The following is a 23,589-nucleotide window of genomic DNA, read 5'->3' as shown; positions in this document are numbered from 1 at the left end:
CACAAACCAGATTAATTTATTTACTTCTTTCTCTCTTTTGAATCTCAGTACTTATTCTTTTACTCCACCTCTCATTTGACACTTGATCACAAGTTGTATTTTATTTTCAACTCAACTTTTTTGTTTAATTCTTCTATTGCATTATAATTTAACCTTCGGCCTAAGTTGAAGAAAACTAGTAAGTCATCCAACTCAGGAATTTCTCACTGATTAGTCTTATTTTTTCAAAAAGTGTACAGACTCACTGAAGCTAGGAACAATCTTTCACTCTGTGCCCCTCAGAGAGTCTGGCAAAATTTCAAGTTGTCCTATTTCCTTGCAAATTTAAGCCAGTCCACCCAGCCATTCCTGTGGCAAGCACTTCATAAATCAAGCTTCCCCACCCCTGTGATTTGTATGTCCTGAACTTACAGCATCACACTCCACATCAGGACTCATTCCTCATCCTTTTTGAATTTCAATGTATACTTTTTGGCACTTTTAACCTTCCCTCGCACCCCTAGCTGTGCTTTTCTGGCTTTGAACTTTTCTTTCTGTCTTGGTTCTCCATTCCAGGCTCTTCCGGTTGAAACACCACCTTGAATTGCTATCTTATTCAATGGCCGAAAGAAAACCAAGAACAGAAGGTATGAAACAATAATCCTATAAACTTCCTGCCCCGTTTTCCTGAAGTGGCACCTGTCCTTTTCATAATGCAGCTTTTAATTTTTATTTTGGAGGGATGGTAAGGCCAATCCCTCCTCCAAAGCTCTAGTTGTCAGCATCTCTTTGAACCCTTGTTAACTGAGTATTTCTTCCATTAAAAATTCTCCTTCACTACCAGCTCCTTTCCATTTGTAGTAGAATGTATTCAAGTCCTTGACATGAACATAAACAAGTGAATGAACAAATAGAACACTCTTTCTGAACTTTACATTTCCTTCCAGCTGCCCCCACTTCCCCCCCGGTCTTCACAATGACACTTTAAGGAATTCCTAGAGATATATTTTTGTTTCTCTCTGTTCCAAAATAATAATACGTCTCAGTTCCTCCTTTTAACCACTTCCCAAATTCTCTCATCATTTTTAGGCCCGCTTTCTGGAAAACGTAGTTTGCACTCTGGTGTTTTGTTCCTTACCACCCAATCACAGCTCACCTCCCCTGTCCTAAGGTCATTGCTCTTGCCAAAGTCAACAGTGACTCCAAGAGGCCTTCTCCCTTGGTCCCCTTCAGTCCTTACCTCACTGACCACGTCACAGCCATCAATGAGGTTGACCACTCTTGCTGTTTAAGATAGTCTCTTTCCTTGGACTGAATGACACCAGGCCCCTTTCACTGCTTCTTTCCCCTCTGTCCTTTGCTCCTACTCTCCTGGGCAGGTTCCTTGTCTTTTGACAGTCTCAGAAATGCTGTTTGTTCTCAAGTTGCCATCCTTGGATTTCTTTTTCTCTCTACATTTTCTCCAAGGTTTTGGTGTCCTTGTATATGTTAAGGACACCCAGAGATAAGTCTGCAGCCCAGAAATCTCTTCTGAATTTTAAACCCTTGGATATAACCCCTAATTGGACATCTACGTGTGAATGTCTTCATGGCTCATGAACTTAAGAGTGTATGTTTTCTATGTGTTCAACATTTTGCCACCCCACGGACTGTAGCCCACCAGGCTCCTCTGTCCATGGGATTCTCCAGGCAAGAATACTGGAGTGTATTGCCATTCCCTTCTCCAGATGATCTTCCCTACCCAGGGATCCAACCCAGGTCTCCTTCATTGAAAGCAGATTCTTTACCATCTGAGTTACATGGAAGATTCCATGAACTTAATGTTTCTCCAAACAAACCTAGTACCCCCTCTCTCAAGGTTGTTCCTCCTGTATTTATTGCCTTGGTAAACAGTGCCTTCATTTATACAATCACCCTAACCAGAGACTAGAGTGGTATTTGTGTTATCGAACCTCATCCCCCAAATAGAATCAACCACTAAAACATTTTCTTTATCACTCTAAATGACTCTCAAATCCTTCTACCCTTCATCTTTTCCAGACATTTCTCTGGTCTACAAAAACATTTTATCTCTCCTAGATGACAACAATTTCTTTCTAATCTGGTTTCCAGAAATCATCCGGAGAGAAATGTTTAAAATGCAAAGCTGATCATTCATTCCCTTACTGAAATTCTTTAGTAGTTTCTCTCTGTTTTGAAAATAAAGTCTGAATTTCTTGACATGATACAGTAGGCAGAGTAACAACCCCCAAAGACATCTGTGTCTTAATCCCCAGAATCAGTGACTATGTTACTTCACAAAGATACTCTGAGCATGTGATTAAGAGGAGATTATTCTGTATTTAATCTGGATGAGCCCATTCCAATCATGTGAGTCTTAAAAGCAGAAGAGTGGTTCAGAGGGATAAGCAGTCTGAGTGGCAGGAAAAATTCAAAGCATGAAGAAGGACTCCACCCACTGTTGCTGGGTCTGAAGATAGGAGTTTCACCAAGGAATGCAGACAGCCCCTGGAAGCTGGAAGACGCAGGGAAATAGATTCTCCCCTAGAGCCTCTAGAGAGGATTCTAGCCCCACCAGAGCCTTGATTTTAGCCCAGTGAGACCCGATTCAGACGTCTGACCTATACAACTGTAAGATAATAAATCTGTGTTGTTTTAGGCCACTAATATGTGTTCACTTGCTATAACTGTAATAGGAAACTAAGACATGTGGTTTAGAGCACTCTACATGGCCCATCTTCTTTCTAATTCTTCAACTCCGCTTTTCCCTCTAGCTACACTGAGCTTGAAAGGCCCAAGATAAGCACATTTCCTCCCATCTTAGGCTTTTAAATCTACTGTTTCCTATTCACCACACTGATCTTATTTTCAACATAGATTTTTTCCTCAGAGAACTTCCCCTAACCCTTCATGTAATTTACTTTTCCATGTACATATTCTTATAGCATCTTATTCTTCCCTATATCATAAGTGCCTCTGCAATGACATATTTCATTTAATCAATTTATATATTCACTTTTTTATTCATTCATCAAATATTTATTGTCAACTGTTTTCTAGGCTTTAAGGATACAATGGTATGCAAAACAACCAAAAATAGAAACCATGATCTTCCAACTAACAGAACTTATGTCCTAGATAAAAACATCAGTGAGCTAAGGAAATTCTCAATCTTGCTCAGCTTGCATATCAAGTGTCTGGAACATAATAGGTACTCAGCAAATGTTTTATGAATGAATAAATGAATAAGTACATGAAGAAGAAGAAAGTTCTTGATCTTTGGTCTAGGACAGACTCAGGTCTGTGTTTCTCTAGGCTCTGATCTGGTGAACCACTTATATTATATTCTTACAAGACTTGCTTGTCATTCAGCAACCTTCATGACTGAAGATACCATTTTTGTAAGTCTGACCTTTGCCTATATCATTCAGAAAATCAGGACACTTGATAAACTTCAGTCTTCTAAAAGTACAGGTTAAAAACATTTAAGACAAGCTGCCAAAACTCCTTAAAGAACCTGATTTCATGGAAGTTTGAATATTTACATCTATTTAAGATCACGGGGCTGAAAAATTCTCTTCGAGAACTTTTCCATTAAACTAAATCCTCGTCTGGAACTGACCAGCCCTAACCAAGAGGCAATGGTGGATGCACCTTTATGACCTAGAGAAACAGGAAGGTCTCACTACTGATTACATATCATAATCCTCCAATAGTGAAAATAGGAATTGTAAAGTTATAATCCCCCATTCCACACTAATTAAATCAAGCTTTCTAAGGATGGGCTTCAGGCACCAATGTTTTTTAAAAGTATCCCAGATTATTCTCACATTCACATGAAGTTGAGAAAAACAGCTTGGCACTATCTGGAGGATATCTATAAAATCTGGGGTGTAAGGGGGTGTCCATTACATTGCATAACCCAAGCTTGAGATCACCACTGACCTGAGTCACTGCATTGGTTTATCACTGGTTTTAGGAATCAATCTAGGGTTTACCTACTAATGTACTTACGGATCTTTGTAATCTACAAATCTAGCTTTTCTAGTATTAGTTAGGCCTGCTGCATTCAACTGGATTATTTGTTCCTGTCTTTTTTGTATTTATCACTTATAATATCATGTTAGCATTTTGTTTCAGTGTCTTCCCCAAAGAGATTAATTCCTTGGTTTTAGAAATAACACCCTAAATATACCAGTGGTATGACACATTATGCACCCAATATGTCAGCAAATCTGGAAGACCCAGCAATGGCCACAGTACTGGAAAAGGTCAATCCTCATCCCAATTCCCAAGAAGGGTATTACTAAAGAAAGTTCTAACTGCAATTAGACAATTGCACTCATCTTCCATGCTAGTAAGGTCTTGCTTAAAATCTGGCATGCTAGGCTTCAGCATTATGTGAATCAAGAACTTCCAGATGTCCAAACTGGGTTTAGAAAAGGCAGAGGAACCAGAGATCAAGTTGCCAACATTTGCTGGATCATAGAGAAAGCAAGCGAATTCCAGAAAAACATCCACCTCTTTTTCATCCACTATGCTAAAGTTTTTGACTGTGTGGATCATAACAAATGGTGGAAAGCTCTTAAAGAGATGGGAATACCAGACTATCTCACCTGTCTCCTGAGAAACCTGTGTGTGGGTCAAGAAGCAACAGTTAGAACCCTGTGTGGAACGACTGATTGGTTCAAGATTGTGAAAGGAGTACAACAGGGCTGTCTGCTGTCACCCTGTTTATTTAACCTATATGTTGAGCACATCATGAGAAATGCCAGGCTGGATGAGTTACAAGCTGGAAACAAGATAGGCGGGAGAAACATCAACAATCTCAGATACCTGGATGGTACCACTCTAATGGCAGAAAGCGAAGAGGAACTAAAGAGCCTCTTGATGAGGGTGAAGGAAGAGAGTGAAAGAGTCAGCTTAAAACTAAATATCGAAAAAACTAAGATCATGGCATCCATCCCTATTACTTCATGGCAAACAGAAGGGGAGAAGGGGGAAGTTGTGACAAATTTCCTCCTCTTGGGCTCTAAAATCACTGCAGATGGTGACTGGAGCCATGAAATCAAAGGCTATTGCTTCTTGACAGGAAAGCTACGACAAACCTAGATAGTGTGTTGAAAAGCAGAGACATTATTCTGCTGACAAAGGTCCATATAGTCAAGGCTATAGTCTTCCCAGTGGTCATGTACAGTGTGAGAGCTGTACTGTAAAGAAGACAGAGTGCCAAAGAATTGATGCCTTCAAACTTCGGTGCTGGAGAAGACTCCTGAAAGTCCCTTGAACAAAAAGTCAATCTTAAGGGAAATCAACCCTGAATACTTGTTGGAAGGGCTGATGCTGAAGCTGCAGCTCCAGTATTTTGGTCATCTGATGTGAACAGCTGACTCATTGGAAAAGTCCCTGATGCTGGGAAAGATTGAGGGCAGAAGGAAAAGAGGGCATCAGAGGATGAGATGGCTGGACGGCATCACAGATAAAATGGACACAAACTTGGGCAAACTTCAGGGGATGGTGAGGGACAGGGAGGCCTGGTGTGCTGCAATCCACGGGGCACAAAGAGTTGGACACAACTGGGAGACTGAACAACATGACACCTTAATCTTTCTCACCTGCCATTGAGACCAGCTTCAGTGAATAACTAGTTCAGAGAGTGTGGTACAGACTTAGGGATTATGAATGGAAGGTAAAACTCACTGCAAATACTGTAGAGTGACCTACAGTCGTTTGTTTGGCAAGCCTAGAGTGCAGTCAGTACTGGGGACCAACCAGAAAGACTGTTAATGATGTCACACATCAGTGACTAGGACCCTGCTCCCGTGATACTGGCATTAATTATAGAAGTTTCTCTAAAACCCTTCACATTAATAGTAGCCCCGCATTAACAATGTGCACACTAATTGACTCACACTTTGGACTTAGAACAGAGCACCAGATCTTTGCCTTTGATCTTTTATTGCCCTCCTAGACCATGATTTCAATTCATCCTCTGAATGATCCAACCTGGTGCCATGGGTAGTTCTTCACAGATCCCACTCTTGCCTCAGAAGGACTTACACCCCTCTAAATGTCAGGCTCAGCGTATTTTTTCATTTGCTAGGACTGCCATAACAAAGTACACAGGCTTAAACCTCAGAAATGTATAGGTGTCTGCAGTGTTGAATTCTTCTGAGGCCTCTCTCCTTGCTTTGTAGGTGAAGGTCTTCTTCCTGTGTCTTCATTTGATCTTTCCTTGGCACCTTTGTGTGATCACAGTCACTCTTCTGATAAGGACACCAATTATAATGGATTAGGGCCTGCCCTAACGACCCCCCAATACCGTCACATTCTGAGGTACTGGGAGTTAGAATGTCAACATATAAATTTTAGAGGGACACAATTCAGTCCAAAACACTCAATAAAAGTTTTTTGATTAAGCAGTGTCTTATGTTTTCCACTACTTTTTCTAGACCATTTCCAAAGCTTATTTTCTCAAAAAACCTTTATTTTACCACTGAGGGTAAATTCTACAGGTGTTATCAGTTATATTTTACAGACAGGAACCTAAAAACAGAAAATTATTCTGCTTATTCAAAGTTTGACAGTTAGTAGCAAAACTGGGTTAAGAATTTCTGTCTCGCCACTCTTTCTTGCTGCTATTTAATTGCTAAGTCATGTCCAGCTCTTTTGTGACCCCATGAACTATAGCTCCCCAGGCTCCTCTGTCTGTGAAATTCTCCAGGCAAGAATACTGGAGTGGGTTGCCATTTCCTTCTCCAGAGGATTTTTCCCACCCAGGGATCGAACCCTGGTCTCCTGCATTGGCAAGTGTATTCTTTGCCACTGAGCCAAAGCTACACTTTCGCTTCCTCTCTTATGCTATCTTTTCTCCCCATCTCAAATCCTCTTTGAAATAATCTAAAGAATCATAGCTTAGTCCACAGTTTATGGATGTAATAGTCTGATGATTGTTAGACATTTAGAGACACATTAAGTTAATAAGGATATATTTATTTTTTAAATATAGCAGCTCTATGTGAAGGTCAGCAATTAGGCAATCTAGTTCTTGCCTGAATGTATTTTTAAAGCTTATATTCAGGTTAGCCATGAAGTTCACACCCAAATGAACTTTTTGGCCAACCCAATATATAAATGTTGTCAAATTAAACAAAACTGAAAATTACTGAAAAGTGTGTGAACACCTGAATGTTTTGCCTTCATTGCACCAGATACCTGGATATTTAGAGGCAAAATAAAGGTAGGGCTTGAGGGAATTATTAGGAGGAAATAACAGATTATGCAAGAGGAATGTGTTATTGAAATGAAAGCACTCCATAAATATTAAGAAAGAAGGTGAGTAATCTTGGATAGCTCCTTTTGTGCCCAGTACCCCCTCCCCAGACCCTTTAACTCACTAGACAGACAGTCTTTTGTAGCACAAAGACTGTGTCTGTACAAAGTCTACCACCTGCCTTTCACCCTGCTGAGCTATTAGGCTGAGTGGAGAAGTATTTATAATGCACTTTCTGGATTCTTAGATGAAATGTGTTTATCAAGTAAAGCCTACTTCCAAGTGTTTCAATCTCAGCTTGAAAGTCATTTCCTAGATCAAAGAGATGTACATCAACTTGGCAGGGGGTCTAAATCTGGACCAGAAATGCAGTAAATGAAGAGCCACTGAGGTACACCTGGTCGCATCTCCCTGCCATGAAGAGAGGTTTCCAGCTTCAGAAAATGAAAACCTCAGGAGAGTAGTTCACACCCAGGACACTTTGTGGTGGGCCCAGGCAAGAAAACGCCTGCTGTAGCAAGGAATCCTTTTGTCAATAAATAAGACAGTGTGGCTCCTTTGAGTGAAGAAATATAAACTAACACAGGATTGCATTCTTAACCCATGGATCCTCCAGCTTGTTTAGTTCCTGTGGTTCATCAGGACGAAGAAAAAATATAACGGCTGTGGTCACTACTCGAAAATTTCAGATCATCTCCTGGTTCCCTAAGTCTTAGTTAAGAGCTTCTCTCATGTACTCCCAATGAGCCAACATTCAGTAATATTTATGGAGGATCTGCTCTGGGTCAGGAATTGTCCTGGTGACTGGGGCCACAAGATAACATCTTGACCATCATGGAGCCTATGTTCCAGTGGGTGAGATACAATAAAAGAGTATCCTAAAAATGCAATATGCAGTATCAGTTGAGATGCGAGCTGTGAAGGAAAATAAACCAGGGTAAGAGGACAAAAAGTGCCATAGGCTGGGGTGGAGGTGGGGTTTTTTGCAGAGGGTGGTGACTGAACCCTCTCAGAGAAGGGGTGTGTGTGTGCTCAGTCACTCAGTCATGTCTGACTCTTTGTGACCCCATGGACTATAGCCCACCAGGCTCCTCTGTCCATGGTCATGCTTTACAAATGTGTTCACAAATTTTTTCATGTTAAGACTATCAAGATGGGATCTATGTGACCCCTTTTGAAGCTGGTGGTGTCTTTGTCAATGCCTTTGATGAGTAGAACACAGGGGAAGTGAGCCTGTATGACTTTTAAGGCTAGGTTAGAGAAGCCCATGCAAGGTCTGCTGGTTTATCTAAAGACACTGGCCCTGGAAACCTTTTACCAATATGTATGAAGCCAGCTATCCTAAGCCCACCATGTGGAAAGTACACACACACACCCATACACAAGAGATTCCTAAGGAGAATCAATTGCTCCAGTCCCCCAGCTGCTTGGGTCTTCCCAGCTCAAGTGACAAACATGAGTGAAATTGTCATGATGACCCCAGCCCCAACCACATTTGCCTGCATCCATATGAGAGATCCACGACAACCACTCAACTGAGCCACGTCAATGCCGAATTCGAGTCAAAGAAGTAATTGGTATTGTTTTAAGCTCCTGTTTTGTAATGATTTGTTACACAGTAAAGGAAAAAAATGATGAGAACAGGGTCTGCTATTTGTTTCGATACCTGAATGAATTCAGAGAGAAGGTATGTGAGGGTCTGGAAGAAGAGTGTTCTATGCTAAAGGAGTAAGTGCAAAGGGCCTGAGATGGCATGTTGGAGGTACGGCAAATGGAGCAGAGTGGCCACAAAGGAGAGTGAGATGCATCTGGAGAAACAGGCAGGAGCAGCTCATGGTTTGTTGCCTATGACAAGGAGGTTGCATTTGATCCTAAGCTTGATGGGAATCCTTAGAGGAATATGAGAACAGTAGCAACACTCAGATTTGCGTTTTCAAAAGATTTCCCTGATTGTTGGATGGGTAATTGACTATTGCAGAGTGGACGAGAGTGGATGCAGGGCAGAAAGGATAGTGATTTGGGCTAATGTAGTCACAGTAGAGACAGTGAGAATTGGGCAGATTTGAGGCATATTTTAAAGGTAATACCAACCAGACATGCAGTTACATTGCATGTAGCAATGACACTAATAGAGGAATCAAATATGGTTCCCAGGTTTTGACTTAGTAACTCGGTAGTAGGGCTTCCCTGGTGGCAGAGAGGTAAAGACTCTACTTGACAATGCAGGAGACACAAGAGATGAAAGTTCGATCCCTGGGTTGGGAAGGTCCCTTAGAGTAGGAAATGGCAGCCCACTTCAATATTCTTGCCTGGAAAATTCCATGGACAGAGGAGCCTGGTGGGCTATCTAGTCCATGAGGTTGCAAAGCGTAGGGCATGATTGAGTGACTGAGCTCACACAACACAGACAACATGACTCCGTGACCAGTGGTGCAGGCTGGGTGGGGATGGGTGGAGAAATCAGTAAGTCTGTTCTGGACATGTTAGGTTTGGGATGCTTGTGATATTTTCAAGAAAAGATGTTGACTAAGTAATTGGAGATTGGGCTCAGGAAATAGATCTGTATCCTAGATATAAACCTGAGAATTGTGAGAATATACGTTAGGTGACATTTCTCACCATGAGACTAGAAGTGGGTGGTGCGTCTGGAGTAAGGCTGAGGACTGAGACAACATTTAAAGGAAATGTTACAACATGTCTGAAAGCTGATGGGAACGATTTGGTACAAAGAGAGATACTGTTGATGTCCAAGAGGGGGTAGAATTAAAGGAGCAGTTAAAAAAAAAAAAAAAAAGGAGCAGTTTTTAGTGAGGCTGAAGCAGATGAAGCCAGTGCACAAGTGACTGGTTAGGCTCAGGGAACGTGTCGCCTTTAGCATTGTGGGCCTCAGAGAATTTGGCTGAATTGCTCTAGCCATTTACTTGTTGATATTCCTCACTAGACTGTAAGCCCACTGAGGGCAGAGACCTCAGTAACAGGCTCTGTATTACACTATATCTCCTGAAGCAACACCCGGCCCATGTTGCAAAGTCAAAAAATAACTCCTGTATTAAATGAGTGAATAAATAAAAGACCATACTTGGCCAAGAATAGTTCATAAATAAATATCTATTAACTTGTATTAAATGTGGATATTAAAAACACAGATGGATACAGCCAAACAAGGAGATTTTGGATATTTATATATATATATATATATATATATATATATATATATATTTTTTTTTTTTGGCTGTGCTGCATGGTCTATGGGATCTTAGTTTCCTAACCAGTGATTAACCCCACATCCCCTGCAGTGAAAGCACAGAGACCTACCCCCTGGACTACAGGGGAATTCCCCAGATATTTTCAGTTTAATAGTCAGGCCTAAATTTTCTATTAATGAGTGTTTGGGTATTTTTCCAGATTGCTAGGTTTAATTAAAATGAATTGAATGATAATTGCTAACTTTTGTGAGTGCTTAGTTTATGTCAAAATCTCTTCTAAGTTTTATATTTATTATCTCATTTAATTTTTACATCAGCCTTATGAGGTATCTTCTGCTAGTATCATCATACTTGAAAGATAATAAACTAAGCCACAGTAACAATGAGTAATTATTCTCAGGTTACATAGAAGCTTCTTGGTGGCAGAGCTGGGATTCAATCCCAGGCAATTCATCTCCAGAACTGCCATACCCAGCTACTCTCTGGATTCCTAACTCCCAGTCTAGAATTTCTTAACTGTTAGAAAAATGAAGAATAAAGTAAATATGCCAACTAGAAACATGCCACATATACAGCCAAAAGGTGAATGACAAAACTGGGAAAGATGTTTATTATTCATACCAGAAATAAAGGACGACTAATATATAAAGTCATCATAGAAATCTCTAAGGGACTCAACTGAAAAATGGGCAAAGAATACAGTTAATGAAAAACAAAACAATCCATACATATAGCCTTTAAACATATGAAAAGATGTATAGCCTGATGAAGAGAAAGGCAAATTAATTCTATTCAAGATACTATTTTTTACCTATGAGTTCTGCAAATACAAAACTTGGCCTACAGCAAAGCTTCAGAGAAACAAGCACTTTTATACTCGGCTGACAGAAGTGCGAAATAATACCCACCCGTGGGACTGTGCGGCAATTTCAGCAAAATCTCGAAGCAAAACCTTTTGACCCAGTGATATATTAATGTCACTTCTGGGAATTAATCCTCAGGTACAATTATCCATTTTCAAAATGCTCTGTGAATGAGGATATTCATTGCAACATGGCTTATATTAATAATACAATGTTGGAAACAACCCAAGTGTTGGTCAATAAAAGACAAGTTCTCTGAACTGTATATACCTACAATGGAAAATCAATCATTTGTGAGAGGAGGAAGTTCCTTTCGACTGATGTAGAAAAGTCTCCAGGATATATTGCAAAATGTAAGAGAAGAAAAGCAAAGTACAAGATAGTGTATATGATATGATACCTTTTATGAAAGAAAGGGAGAGAGTAGGATTATAGTCGGCTCTATGCTTTAATCCACATAAAGACATACTGGCAGGACACACGGGAAGCTGAAAAGGTGGGTCCCTGTTGGGAAGGTGTGAGGTGAGGCAGGGTGTGTTCTAAGTACTTTATATGTAACACAAACCTCATGACAAGTCAACACTTCTCAGTGTTTATTTGCTATTTTTTTGATCTTTGAACCATGTACACGTTTTGGTATTTACAAACGAAAAGGAAGAAACTAACAATAGCCATACTCTGGCTTCCTCAAACCCCTTTGTACCTGATGTCTAGTAAATGCAAATAATGCTTCTTAGATAATATGAGAAGAGGTAGTGATGGGATAAAGGAAAGCCTGGTGAAGCATTCCCCCCAAGCACAGGCTGGTCTGTGTAGCATGTCTGTGTGTCCCCTCCTGGAAGATGCAGCCGTGTGAGCAAGCTCCACATGTCTGATGGGGCCCAAACAGAATTGTACTCTGCCCGCTGGTCACTTTGCTGGGCACGTTGCATTTGTTATCTTGGCTTTCTCCCAGCAGGTCACGTTGGCGTTTCCCTTATGCAGGTGCTAGGAACAGGTTTAGAGAAGTTAAGGAATTTGCCGAGGGTCACATAGCTAGTAAACTGTAAACCCCAAACTCAAGCTGCCTGGCTCTGGAACCTACAGTATGAGCTGTTATTCTACTTGTATGATGTTTTTTGTTGTTTTGCTTTTTTTAATATTTCTAGTCTACCTTGGGATTCACAAGAGATGATGTGCCATGAGCTGGTCTCATAGGCACGATTGTGTTTGCAAACAAATGATCACTGAAAATCCCCAATGGTTCACCAGTTGCAATAGCAATCGCTTCAGATAAAGTGTCTGCAGTGTCTCTCCCCTGAAGACTGGCGGTAAGTCCCTCCCTTCCTCTCCTAAACCAGAAAGCATATCAAAGTGAAAGGAATACCAAGGTTATTACTTGAAGGAACACTTCACAATTATTGAGTTCTTATAGCATGCTGGGCACAGATACTGTAAGTCAATTACAGGAATAGAGATTTAATGTCTACATCGAACCTTCTTAGATAAGAACCACTATTTTCACTGGGGCTTCCCAGGTGGTGCTAGTGGTAAAGAACCTGCCTGCCAATGCAAAAGACATAAGAGATGTGAGTTCGGTCCCTGGGTCAGGAAGATCCTCTGGAGGAGAGCATGGCAACCTACTCCAATATTCTTGCCTGGGAAATCCCCATGGACAGAGGATCCTGGTGGGCTAAAATCCATGTGGTTGCAGAGTCAGACATGACTGAACAACTAAGCACACACACACACGTGTGTGCACACGCACACGTACACACACACACACACACACCCCATCTTACAGATGAAGGAACCAAGGTACGGAGAGGTTGAGTAACAGTTCAGAAAGGTTGCCCAGAGTTATATTGTTAGTAAGTAAATAATGGCACCTCAATTTGAGCTTGAAAAGTCTGGCTCCAGAGGACTGCTCTGTTCTGATCAAATTTGTATTTTAAAATTGTTTGCAAACACATTTATTTGGCTGAACTATGTGTCTCACTCCATGACTCGTCTGAACACTCTGTTTGACTTCAACCCTGTATCAAAGGGCTGAGCACAGTGTTCGGAACGGGGCAGCCTTACCAGCCTCCTGAGGGCATGGCAATGAGAGTCACTGCAGCCCAACCCCAGCCAGTGCAGCTGCTTAGAGCTGGGGGGCAGCCAAGGGACTTTTCTGGTCCTCTCTGGTCCTCTCTGAAACTGCAGGGCATGACCAGAACCTACGGGATCCAAACTTCAAAGCCATGGAAGCCTTCCCAAAGGCCTCTCATTCTTGATCAGCAGGAGTCATGATCTAAGAATGTGGGTTGTTTAAATTATTTTTTAACTTAAGAAAGGGTCAGGGTAAGTACAAGAGGGCTAAAACAACTTTCAGTAACTGGCTTCCTCAAACCCCTTTGTACCTGATGTCTAGTAAATGCAAATAATGCTTCTTAGATAATATGAGAAGAGGTAGTGATGGGATAAAGGAAAGCCTGGTGAAGCATTCCCCCCAAGCACGGGCTGGTCTGTGTAGCATGTCTGTGTGTCCCCTCCTGGAAGATGCATCCGTGTGAGCAGGCTCCACATGTCTGATGGGGCCCAAACAGAATTGTAGTCTCCACGGCAGCTGGGAGACAGGCAGTGATGTGCTTGAGATGGGCACCAGCACCCAGATTGGTGAACCTGAGAGTCAAATGGGCTTCCCAGATGGCTCAGTGGTAAAGAATCCACTTGCCAATGCAGGGGACCTGAGTTCATTCCCTCCAGGGTCAGGAAGATCCCCTGGAGAAGGAACTGGCAACCCACTCCAGTATCCTTGCCTGGAGAATCCTATGGATAGAGGAGTCTGGTGAGCTATATAGTTCATGGGGTGGCAAAAAGTTGGACATGACTGAGCGACTGAACACCATCACTGAGCCATATGACTGAAGGAAAATTGAATACAGGTCACAGTCACATCGGGCAGAGGGACAGTGTAGTTGATTTCCCCAGGCTGTATTGTCAAAGGGTGGGATATTTTAATACTGTCACCAGGTGGGATCATGCTGTATCAGATGACACAGGACTGTGTGTTCTCTAACCATTCTGAATTACAACATAGATGGTCAATAAGCACATCTTGTTCGGTTGGTTTATTTTCTGGATTGGCTTGGAACGGGCTTCCTGTTCCCAATTAGGATCAGAGCAAAAGAAGAGAAGTGTCTTTGCTGGAAGCCTGGCTTACAGGTCTGCACCATGGTGATTCTTCCTGAATGGAAGAAAACACTCCCCTAAACCTAAGGACAAAATGTATGCCTCTGGATACCTCTTGGGATGTCAAGGAAGAGAAGGAAATTGGCCAACCTCTGCCTGGTGTGGAGGCAAAGGCAGGATGTAGCCAATTATTGAGAGTGTTAGACATGGAGGCCAGAGAAGGCAATGGCACCCTACTCCAGTACTCTTGCCTGGAAAATCCCATGGATGGAGGAGCCTGGTGGGCTGCAGTCCATGGGGTGGCTAAGAGTCGGACACGACTGAGCGACTTCCCTTTCACTTTTCACTTTCATGCATTGGAGAAGGAAACAGCAACCCACTCCAGTATTCTTGCCTCGAGAATCCCAGGGATGGGGGAGCCTGGTGGGCTGCCGTCTATGGGGCCGCACAGAGTCGGACACAACTGAAGCGACTTAGCAGCAGCAGCAGCAGCAGACATGGAGGCAGAGTGAGGGAGAGATTTATTTGCTTAAACTTCTCAGACCCTAGATACTGATGTGTGCATATGTGGTAGTCATTTGCGACCCAGTGGACTAGACCACCAGGCTCCCCTGTCCATGGAATTCTCCAGGCAAGGATACTGGAGTGGGTTGCTATGCCCTCCTCCAGGGGATTTTCCCAACCAAGGGATCAAACCTGCATTTCCTGCTTTGCAGGCGGATTCTTTACCGCTGAGCCACCAGGGAAGCCCCCTAGAAACTGATAAACCCAGGTTTATTATATCCTAGTAAAAACCAGCTTTGTTTCTTAAGTCCAGTATTTGAAGAATATCTCAGCCTTAACATTTAAATACCTTGTTTAAAAGAAATCCCTGGAAATGGCAGCAGGTTTCCTGGAAAAACTCTGAAAGACATACCTGAGCTTTTTCTCTTTCTTTTTCAAAGTTTAGATCCTCTGGTTCCATACCTTAATGTGAGTGAAAAATTTTACCTACTTCGCTGCTATAGAAGCAGACTCTGAAATGGCAAAGCCCGCAGGGAAATTCCAGAGACAGAGAGAAAAGTGACTCACCTGGGAGTGGGCCCCGCTCTCAGGAGACTTATTTCTAGAATGCATATTGCAAAGGCGAACCTCTGGCCGGCAGACATTTGCACTAGCGAGATAGCTCCCGGAGTGGAATGCCCAGACAGTTCCTGGAAGACACTAATTTGCAAAGGACTGGGGAACAATTATTGTTTGCTTTTGCTCAGGATTTCTTTAGAATTGGGCTTCCTGGGTGTCAAAGTCCAATCAAAGGAGAGTCATTTCGTAACTTGGGGCCTACCGTTTTGGCCAAGAGTATATTTATCAATTGTATATTCAAGCGAGAAGCCCATGACTGCTAAATGGCTGAGATGTGTTGAAAACAAAAACCCAACAGACAACTCCAGTGGTTCGCATTTTCAGAGACTCTGGGACGGATCATGGGGGACTGTAATTTGGAGGAAAAAGGTCTGTGGATAATTCTTATAGAGGCAGAAACTCAAAATTAGTAAAAGAATTGCACTGACTAGAAACAGTTACAGACATAGCTGTTGCCCTCTGAGGATGAACTGTATGGTATTTCCACATGGACAGATCGTAAAATGCATTTACAAACCGACGTCTTTTTATAAGTGAACTGAGTCATTTTGAAGAATCCAGGTACGTTCCCTAAGGCCTTTCCAGTGTCTTTCAGAAGGACATGGTGTCTTTATCTAAGAAGCACACCTGTCAGCAAGATAGATTCTAAGATGGAATTACTTGCTCCAACCCATCAGAAAGAATTTTTTCCCCTCATTTTCACATTCTTCAGAACTTGTGAAAAAGCCATGCTATTTTGGAAGTACTGGAGAAGGGGGATATCACAGTTGCGTTTAAAACACTGGTTGCATAAGAGAATGACTTGGGGGACCTGTGAATAAACACTGATGGCAGCCCACTCCCACCTGATACTAATAATTGATCCAGGATGGGACCCTGCATCAGTATTTTTTAAAATTTTATTTATTTTTGGATGTGCTAGGTCTTTGTTGCTTTGCTTGGGCTTTCTCTAGTTGCGGCGAGAGGGGGCTACTCTTCATTCTGGTGCTCGGGCTTCTCCTGCTGAGAGCACAGGCCCTAGAGCACAGGCTCAGGAGTTGTGGCACGCAGGCTTAGTTGTTCCATGACATGTGGAATCTTCCTGGACCAGGGATTGAACCCATGTCCTCTGCACTGCCAGGTGGATTCTTATCCACTGTGCCACTGGGGTTGTCTTTCATCAGTATTTTTTAAATTTTGCTGGGTCATTCAAATGTGTGACCAGTGTTGAGATTTTAAATGATCACCTCGAGAAAAAACACAGGAGATACATTATGTTATTGATGTTTAAAAGTTTTGCTGACACTTAAGGGGACTTCATGGGTTTCCCTGGTAGCTCAGCTGATAAAGAATCCGCCTTCAATGCAGGAGACCCTAGTTTGACTCCTGGGTTGGGAAGATCCCCTGGAGGAGGGCATGGCAACCCACTCCAGTATTCTTACCTGGAGAACCTCCATGGACAGAGGACCCTGGTGGGCTACAGTTCATGGGGTTACAAAGAGTCAGACATGACTGAGCAACTAAGCACAGCACAGAACAAAGGGACTTCATAAGTATTCATTAATTAAAAATAGGCAAATTTCAAACATTAGTACATACCAAGGCCGGCAAAACAGAGAGTAGAGTTGGGGACCTGGTTTTCCAGTACTGCCTACCTTTTGCATCTTCTCTATTATCTTATCTAGAGTAAGAGTTAACTACTTTCATCCCCATTTCCTGCCTCCTCTTTTAAAAATTTTATTTTCTTTTTTATACAGAGCAAGAGCTTTCTAATAGGATTAATTTCATCAGTTCCCGAGTCTGCTGTGTAGATAATTTACATGGTCAATATGTAGATCTTGTAGAATTGCTAAGTAACGAGGCAATTCGAACATGTGTGATGACGCTTGTAACTACATTGATGAATAAATTTTGCCCAAAGGACTCTGCTTGGGAATACTTGCTAATGACAAGTGGGCTGTATGTAGATATAGTGTAAATCTTTCAGATATAATGGAGGAGTGCTGAGCCCCCTCTCTTACATGGCCTCTCTGAACCCTGCCAGGATATTTGTGGAAAGAAGGTCTTGGAAGCAGGCATGGTAGAATGATGCTTTATGCTAATTAGACTTAAAGCTAATTGATTAGACTTTGTGATAATTGACTGATCAATTAGATGTAACTGGAGATTGAAAGGGATTCCCAGGTGGTGCTATTGGTAAAGAATCCACCTGCCAATTCTTGAGACCTAAGAGATGCTGGTTCGATCCCTGGGTTGGGAGATCCCCTGGAGGAGGGCATAGCAACCCGCTCCAGTACTCCTGACTAAAGAATCCATGGACAGAGTAGCCTGGCAGGCTACAGTCCATAGGGTTGCACAGAGTCAGACATGACTGAAGTGACTAAGCAGCCGCAGGAGATTGAAAAGTCACCTCTCTCCTTGGAGACTGACTCACTGGAGGTGGAAATGGATAGGGGTATTTCCTAGCTGACTGGTTTAAATATTGAATTGCTCTGTAGAAGCTATTTTTTTCCCCTATGGTTCAGGAAAAATGTAATGAAGCAAAGTAATGGGAGTGGCAAAGTATAATAATAATGTACTGTATTAATAATAATTATAAAAATGTAGTGTGTCTTACATTTCTGTAGCATTTTTAACTCTTCTTTGCCCTTAACAGCTATCATGTATCAGACATTTTTTGAAATGAGATTTGTGTTTCCATGTGAATCTCAAGGAAATGAGGCATCGTGATGCATTGGACCAGAGAAATGAAAATGATAACATTTTAAATTTGGTAACACTTGGTGGCTTCCAAAGAACAGGATGAATAAATGTTTATGAAACTTCTCTAATGTGCCAGGTTGTGTACGTGTCATCTCATGTAATCCTCAAGATAACCCATTTTACAGTTGAGGAAGCTGAGCTTCACTGAGATAACCTCATTTGTCCAGCATCACCCACCCTCAGTGCTGAGTAGTTGGAATTTGAACTTGATGAATCTTAGGCTTTTCCTACCACCTCATCAGTTCTGTTGGTACTATTCTAATTCGTCTGGTCTTGTGCTCAGTTGGGTCCAGGTCTTTGCAATTCCCTGGACTGTAGCCTGCCAAGATCTTCTTGGTCCTCAAGGTACATGAGATTTCCCAGGCAAGAATACTGGAGTGGGTTGCCATTTCCTCCTCCAGGAGATCTTTCCGACCCAGGGATTGAACCCGTGTCTTTTTACCACATGGTCTTCCTTTACCTTCAGTTTGTTGCAGCCTGCCTTTTACTCCACTAAAGACCTCTATATTGCTGAATCTGAGGTACATTTTTTGGGCCCTGTCTTTGTCTCATAGAAGCATTTGACCCTACTGGCTGCTCTTATGCCTGAAAGTTCTCTGTTTCTTTGGCTTTTATGATACAACATTTCCTGTTCTTCCACTTTGCATTTGTTAACTCCTCTGCCTTGAAGGTCAGGGAAGTCCGACGAGCTACGGTCCTTGGGGTCACAAAGAGTCAGACATGAATTAGTGACTGAACAGCAACTCCCTCGTCCATCAGATGCTACTATCAGATGCTCCTTGTCCATCCAGCAGATGCTATGATTCTCCTTCTTTCCTCAATCTCTACCTACTTTTCTTATCTACTCTTAAGGTTACACCCATCATTTAGAACCAGCAGTCTCCAGAGGTGGTCTGTTGGAACCAGAAGTCTCAAAAGGTGGTCTGCTGAAGCTCCTTTACCAAAATCTTCTGGGTTCTTGTTTTGAAAGTATAGATCATCTGGAAGAGACCATTTTAAAAGACGTAAAATGTATTGTGTTACTTTCCAGCTTAACAAGTACTTCTAAGAAAAGGATTTTAATTTGTGTTAAGTTGAACTTGTCATGTCTAAAGTCAAATGCATACTTCTTGCCCTGTCCCTGTCAAGGAAGTTCTTCTTATATTCCCTATTTCATTAATGAGTCACCATTCCCCTGCTTTTCTGTTTCTATATCTCAAAGTCATCTTTGTCTTTTATTGCCTTACTATTCTGATAGTGTATGAAATGTTAAGCAGTTACTTCATAGTTATTTTATAGTTACTTAATGATCGGTTGATTTCATTTGTTTCAGATATTTATATATTTGGCTTTGGAACCTGAGACTTTGACAAAAAGGAACTAGTATTTGAGGACCAAACTATATACAGACTCATTAGTTAACAGTATGTAAACCCAGGTAAATAGAATAAGGGATGATGCTTTGCAAATCTTAAATTCTCTTTCATTTTCTATTTTAAAAGTATGCTTTCTTGACACTTCACAATTTCAGGACTGAACACCGAGGCATGCCCAGGGAGGATGGTGAAATACAGAAACAATTGATTACCAGTGAATATCAAAGCACTGTGGACAGCACAGCCGATAGTACAGAGAATGCTGTTCCTCAAAGATTATAAGAAGGAAAGAACTAGAAGTGAGAGGAGCAGGCTTGGAGATGTGAGCTCTGAGTCACTATTTCAGGCCACAATGAGGCCAATATGTTAAGCAAGTTGAGGTCAAAGACAGATGCTTCAGTCCTTGCCATTTTGAACTCTGGAGAACAACTTCCAGACTTTCTCAGTTTGGGGCAAAAAGCTAACTTGAAATAAAAGTATTTGTGCTGTATGTTTGAGCAGAGAAGGAGCGACAGATCTGGCTTCCTAAGTTTCTTTGACTGCCATGTGTCACAGTGGATATTTGTTCCCCTTTGTCCTGAGGAGGAGCCCCTGGAGGAGGGCATGGCAATCCATTCCAGTATTCTTGCCTGGAGAATCCACATGGGCAGAGGAGCCTGGGGGACTACAGTCAGTCCATAGGGTCGCACAGAGTCGGACACGACTGAAGTGACTTCACAAGCATGCATGCATGTCCTGAGGAGGGATGAGGTGGGTAGTGTCAGGCTTGCTGTGTCAAGGACAGAGTGACTCTGGAGCTGAGAGAAGTGTTAGGAAGGCATTTACAGTCAGATCTCAGGAGTCAGCATCAGTGAGGGCCAAGGTGAGGGTCCAGGCAGCAGGGTGGTCCACCAGGTCCTGTAGACTCCCCCAATTTCATGAAGAAGAACAGATCCGACATTCTTCAGTCAAAAATTCTAGCTACAGATACCAAGATGTTAGTGCCAAGGTAGATGAGATAAATGCTGTGAATATTGGAAGGAAGATTGTTTAAGGACCTACCTGAGGGTCTAAACTTCTTTCTCAACACCTCCTTTCACACCTCCCAGAAAACTAAACAGCATCATGGAGAGGAGCAGGAAGAAGGGGAAGAAATCTAAAACGATGTGTACGTATGAGAAAGAGATAGTGTTACCTAGCACAGAAACCCTAAGGACTGGATTGAGGTTCTAGGACCCAACTCTGCATCCAGGAGAGTGGAGACTTGTAAGGAAGACCAGATTCATAGGAATAAAGGAAGGAGGAAAGGAATGGAGGGAAGGAGAAAGAAAGGAAGGAAAGAAGAGACAAAAGAATGTGGATACATTTTTCTTTCTGCACTTGACTGAAAGTGTTAGTCCCTCAATCATGTCTGACTCTTTGCGACCCCATGCACTGTAGCCCCTCAGCTTCTCTGTCCATGGAATTTTCCAGGCAAGAATACAGGAGTGGGTTGCTTTTTCCTTCTCCAGGGGATCTTACCAATCCAGGGATCCCACCCAGGTTTCTGCATTGCACGCAGAGTCTTTACCATCTGAGCCACCAGGGAAGCACCTAAATATAGTGTAAGCAAAATTTTGTCTTGTCTAGACATGTTTTACTAATCCTTCTTCTCTAGGGATGGGGCTAGTCCATAGCTATAGATGATTTAAGTCAGGAACTTCATCTTGTTTCTGGTCCAGCATTGTCTTCATTTTTTCCCTCTCTACTGATTTGAACTTTTCCTTGTCTTGGGATTTTGTATGACTCGTTGATGGACTGTAAGAAATCTCCCTGCTTTGAGTTCACCTGGTTAGTTTCCATTCTCTATAAGTCTAGAGTTTGTGTTTATCAAATTAGAAGATGAAGAAAGTTGCCACCACTGAAGAACTGAGGAGGAGAGAATAAGAAAGCACTGTAAAGAAAGAATAATTAAACCACCTGTCATCAACCCATAGCTTTGATCCACTTCACGAAGAACATGATACATTAACTGGACGCTGGGTTGTAAAACAGTTGTGCAATTTTATAACAGTAGTCCTATTATAAAATGTGTGAACTTGTGTGAACAGCTTTCTTAACTGACTGTGAACCATGCACCTGGTCTGACCATGAGATGATGCAGGAGAGTTTGCTATTTTCAATGTAGAAGAAATTGGAAGAATATTACTCATAACTCATCATTCACTGTGAGCAGTCTGATTAAAAATACTTCAACATGCTGATGGGAAATATCTGAATTAGAATAAACTGAGCATGAGGTTAAGATGGTTGTTGCATTTGTAACAGCCAGAAAATTTACACTTTGAAGTGATAATTTATTTTATCCCAAAAATGAGCTCTGAAAGAGCCAAAGGAAAAAATGGAATGAAAAAAAATTTTTTTTCATTCAATTTTGTAAGCATCTTGGTTATACGACATGGAAGAGGAGAGAAATACTGGAGAAAGAATACGGTCTGGGTAAACATAAGACACACCAGTCTAAAGACAATCACACCAGTTTTTGGAGGGAGTGGAGTGGTTAACTCGAGGTTCAGTGCAAGGACACTCGGCCCAGGGTTGGGTTTCCACTTCAGCCACTTACTGGCTATGTGACTTTGGGCAATGACTCAAGTTCTTTGTGCCTCAGTGTCCTTTTCTAGGAAATGTTTGCAGTCAGTAGCAGCAGCCCACGTCATAGAATTAACATGAAATTAAATTGTTTATTGTTATACTCTCAGAAGAGCTTCTGCCTGTGATAAATGCTGGGTAGGTGTTTGCTGTTATCATTCCATGACTTCTGTGGACCATCCCTGAATCCACTCCTCTTGCTTTTCAAGTCTGGCAGTGTTGTGCTTGCAGTGAAGTAAAATGAAGAATTGTAAAGCCGTTTAGAAAGTAATTACTCAGGATTTTCACAGTCCTCCCCTCAGGATCCCTTCAACTGAAATGGCACATCCCTTTGAGTTCAAATTAGGTTTGTATTAGCATTAAAGCCTCCCACGCAGAGATTTGTAGTTCCCCGCCCCCTTCTATTTGATTCTGTTTGGTAACCTCCTGGTATTAACTCACAGAGACTAGTCCTCTGCATTCTTTAGCTTCTAGTTGCTAGTTAAAGTGCCTCACCATTAACTTTGCTGAATATGCTCTCTGAAAGTGCTTCTCTTCTGCCCTTAGGGTGTTGTGGAGTCAAAGACTGCCACCACCTGCCTTGGGAGGTCAGCCAACTTGGGGTTAAACAATGACCCAGACTTGTGGGAAGCACATTAGCTAATCCATCATCCATTTCTAAGCTCTCTGGCCAGGACTGGCTTCAAGACCATGTGAGCTAGCCCAGGGCTCAGCACTCGGGCAGGCCTCAGGCTTGGTTTAATGCTCCGGCGGCTGCCATCTTGAAATTCTGAATTTTATGTTGGGACTCTTGTGTTGAAAGTTAAGTTTGATGTAAAGTGGAACATGTGCACAAGCAGAAGAAATATGCACTGTGCACTCCTCCTTCCATGGCGCCCCATTTGCACAGTGTTTATGTTGCCCTGTGAGCATAGGATTCAAGGATTCAAGTGGATTTATGATGTGTGGAGTTCAGTGAATCAAAGTAAAAGTGAGTATAAGGTGAGACATAACACACATTACGTTTAAGACTGAGTAAGTGGGGGGTTAAGTGAGGGTGGGGGCTAGGTGACACTGACAGCCCTGAGAGGTCACACTCTGAACCAGAACTTGCTTCCAACACACACCTGCATGCGTGCTCAGTCATGTCTGACTCTGCAACCCTATGGACTTCTCTGTCCATGGGATTTTCCACACACAAAACTCCACAAATGACCAGGAAACATCAATAAAGGAACACTTTATTACTAGTGTTCCTTCTGCGCATTAGCATCCATGTAACGCTGCAAGTGATGGTTGGATGGCATCAC

The 23,589-nt window shown here is 42.1% G+C and overlaps 1 protein-coding gene across 1 annotated transcript in view; it reads right to left on the bottom strand.

Annotated features, from left to right (window-relative positions):
• C9 (complement C9) overlaps positions 1-15,649 on the bottom strand; it is a 66,815-nt gene extending 51,166 nt beyond the window's left edge. Inside the window, 1 exon segment of the mRNA NM_001035364.2 lies at positions 15,546-15,649. Coding sequence (NP_001030441.1) covers positions 15,546-15,622 — 77 coding nt within the window. The 5' untranslated portion in view covers positions 15,623-15,649.
• Positions 15,650-23,589: the final 7,940 nt, after the last annotated feature.

Source organism: Bos taurus, chromosome 20 (assembly GCF_002263795.3).
Source record: "Bos taurus isolate L1 Dominette 01449 registration number 42190680 breed Hereford chromosome 20, ARS-UCD2.0, whole genome shotgun sequence".
NCBI classification, from domain to species: Eukaryota; Metazoa; Chordata; class Mammalia; order Artiodactyla; family Bovidae; genus Bos; species Bos taurus.
This window is presented reverse-complemented; position numbering and strand designations above follow the sequence as displayed.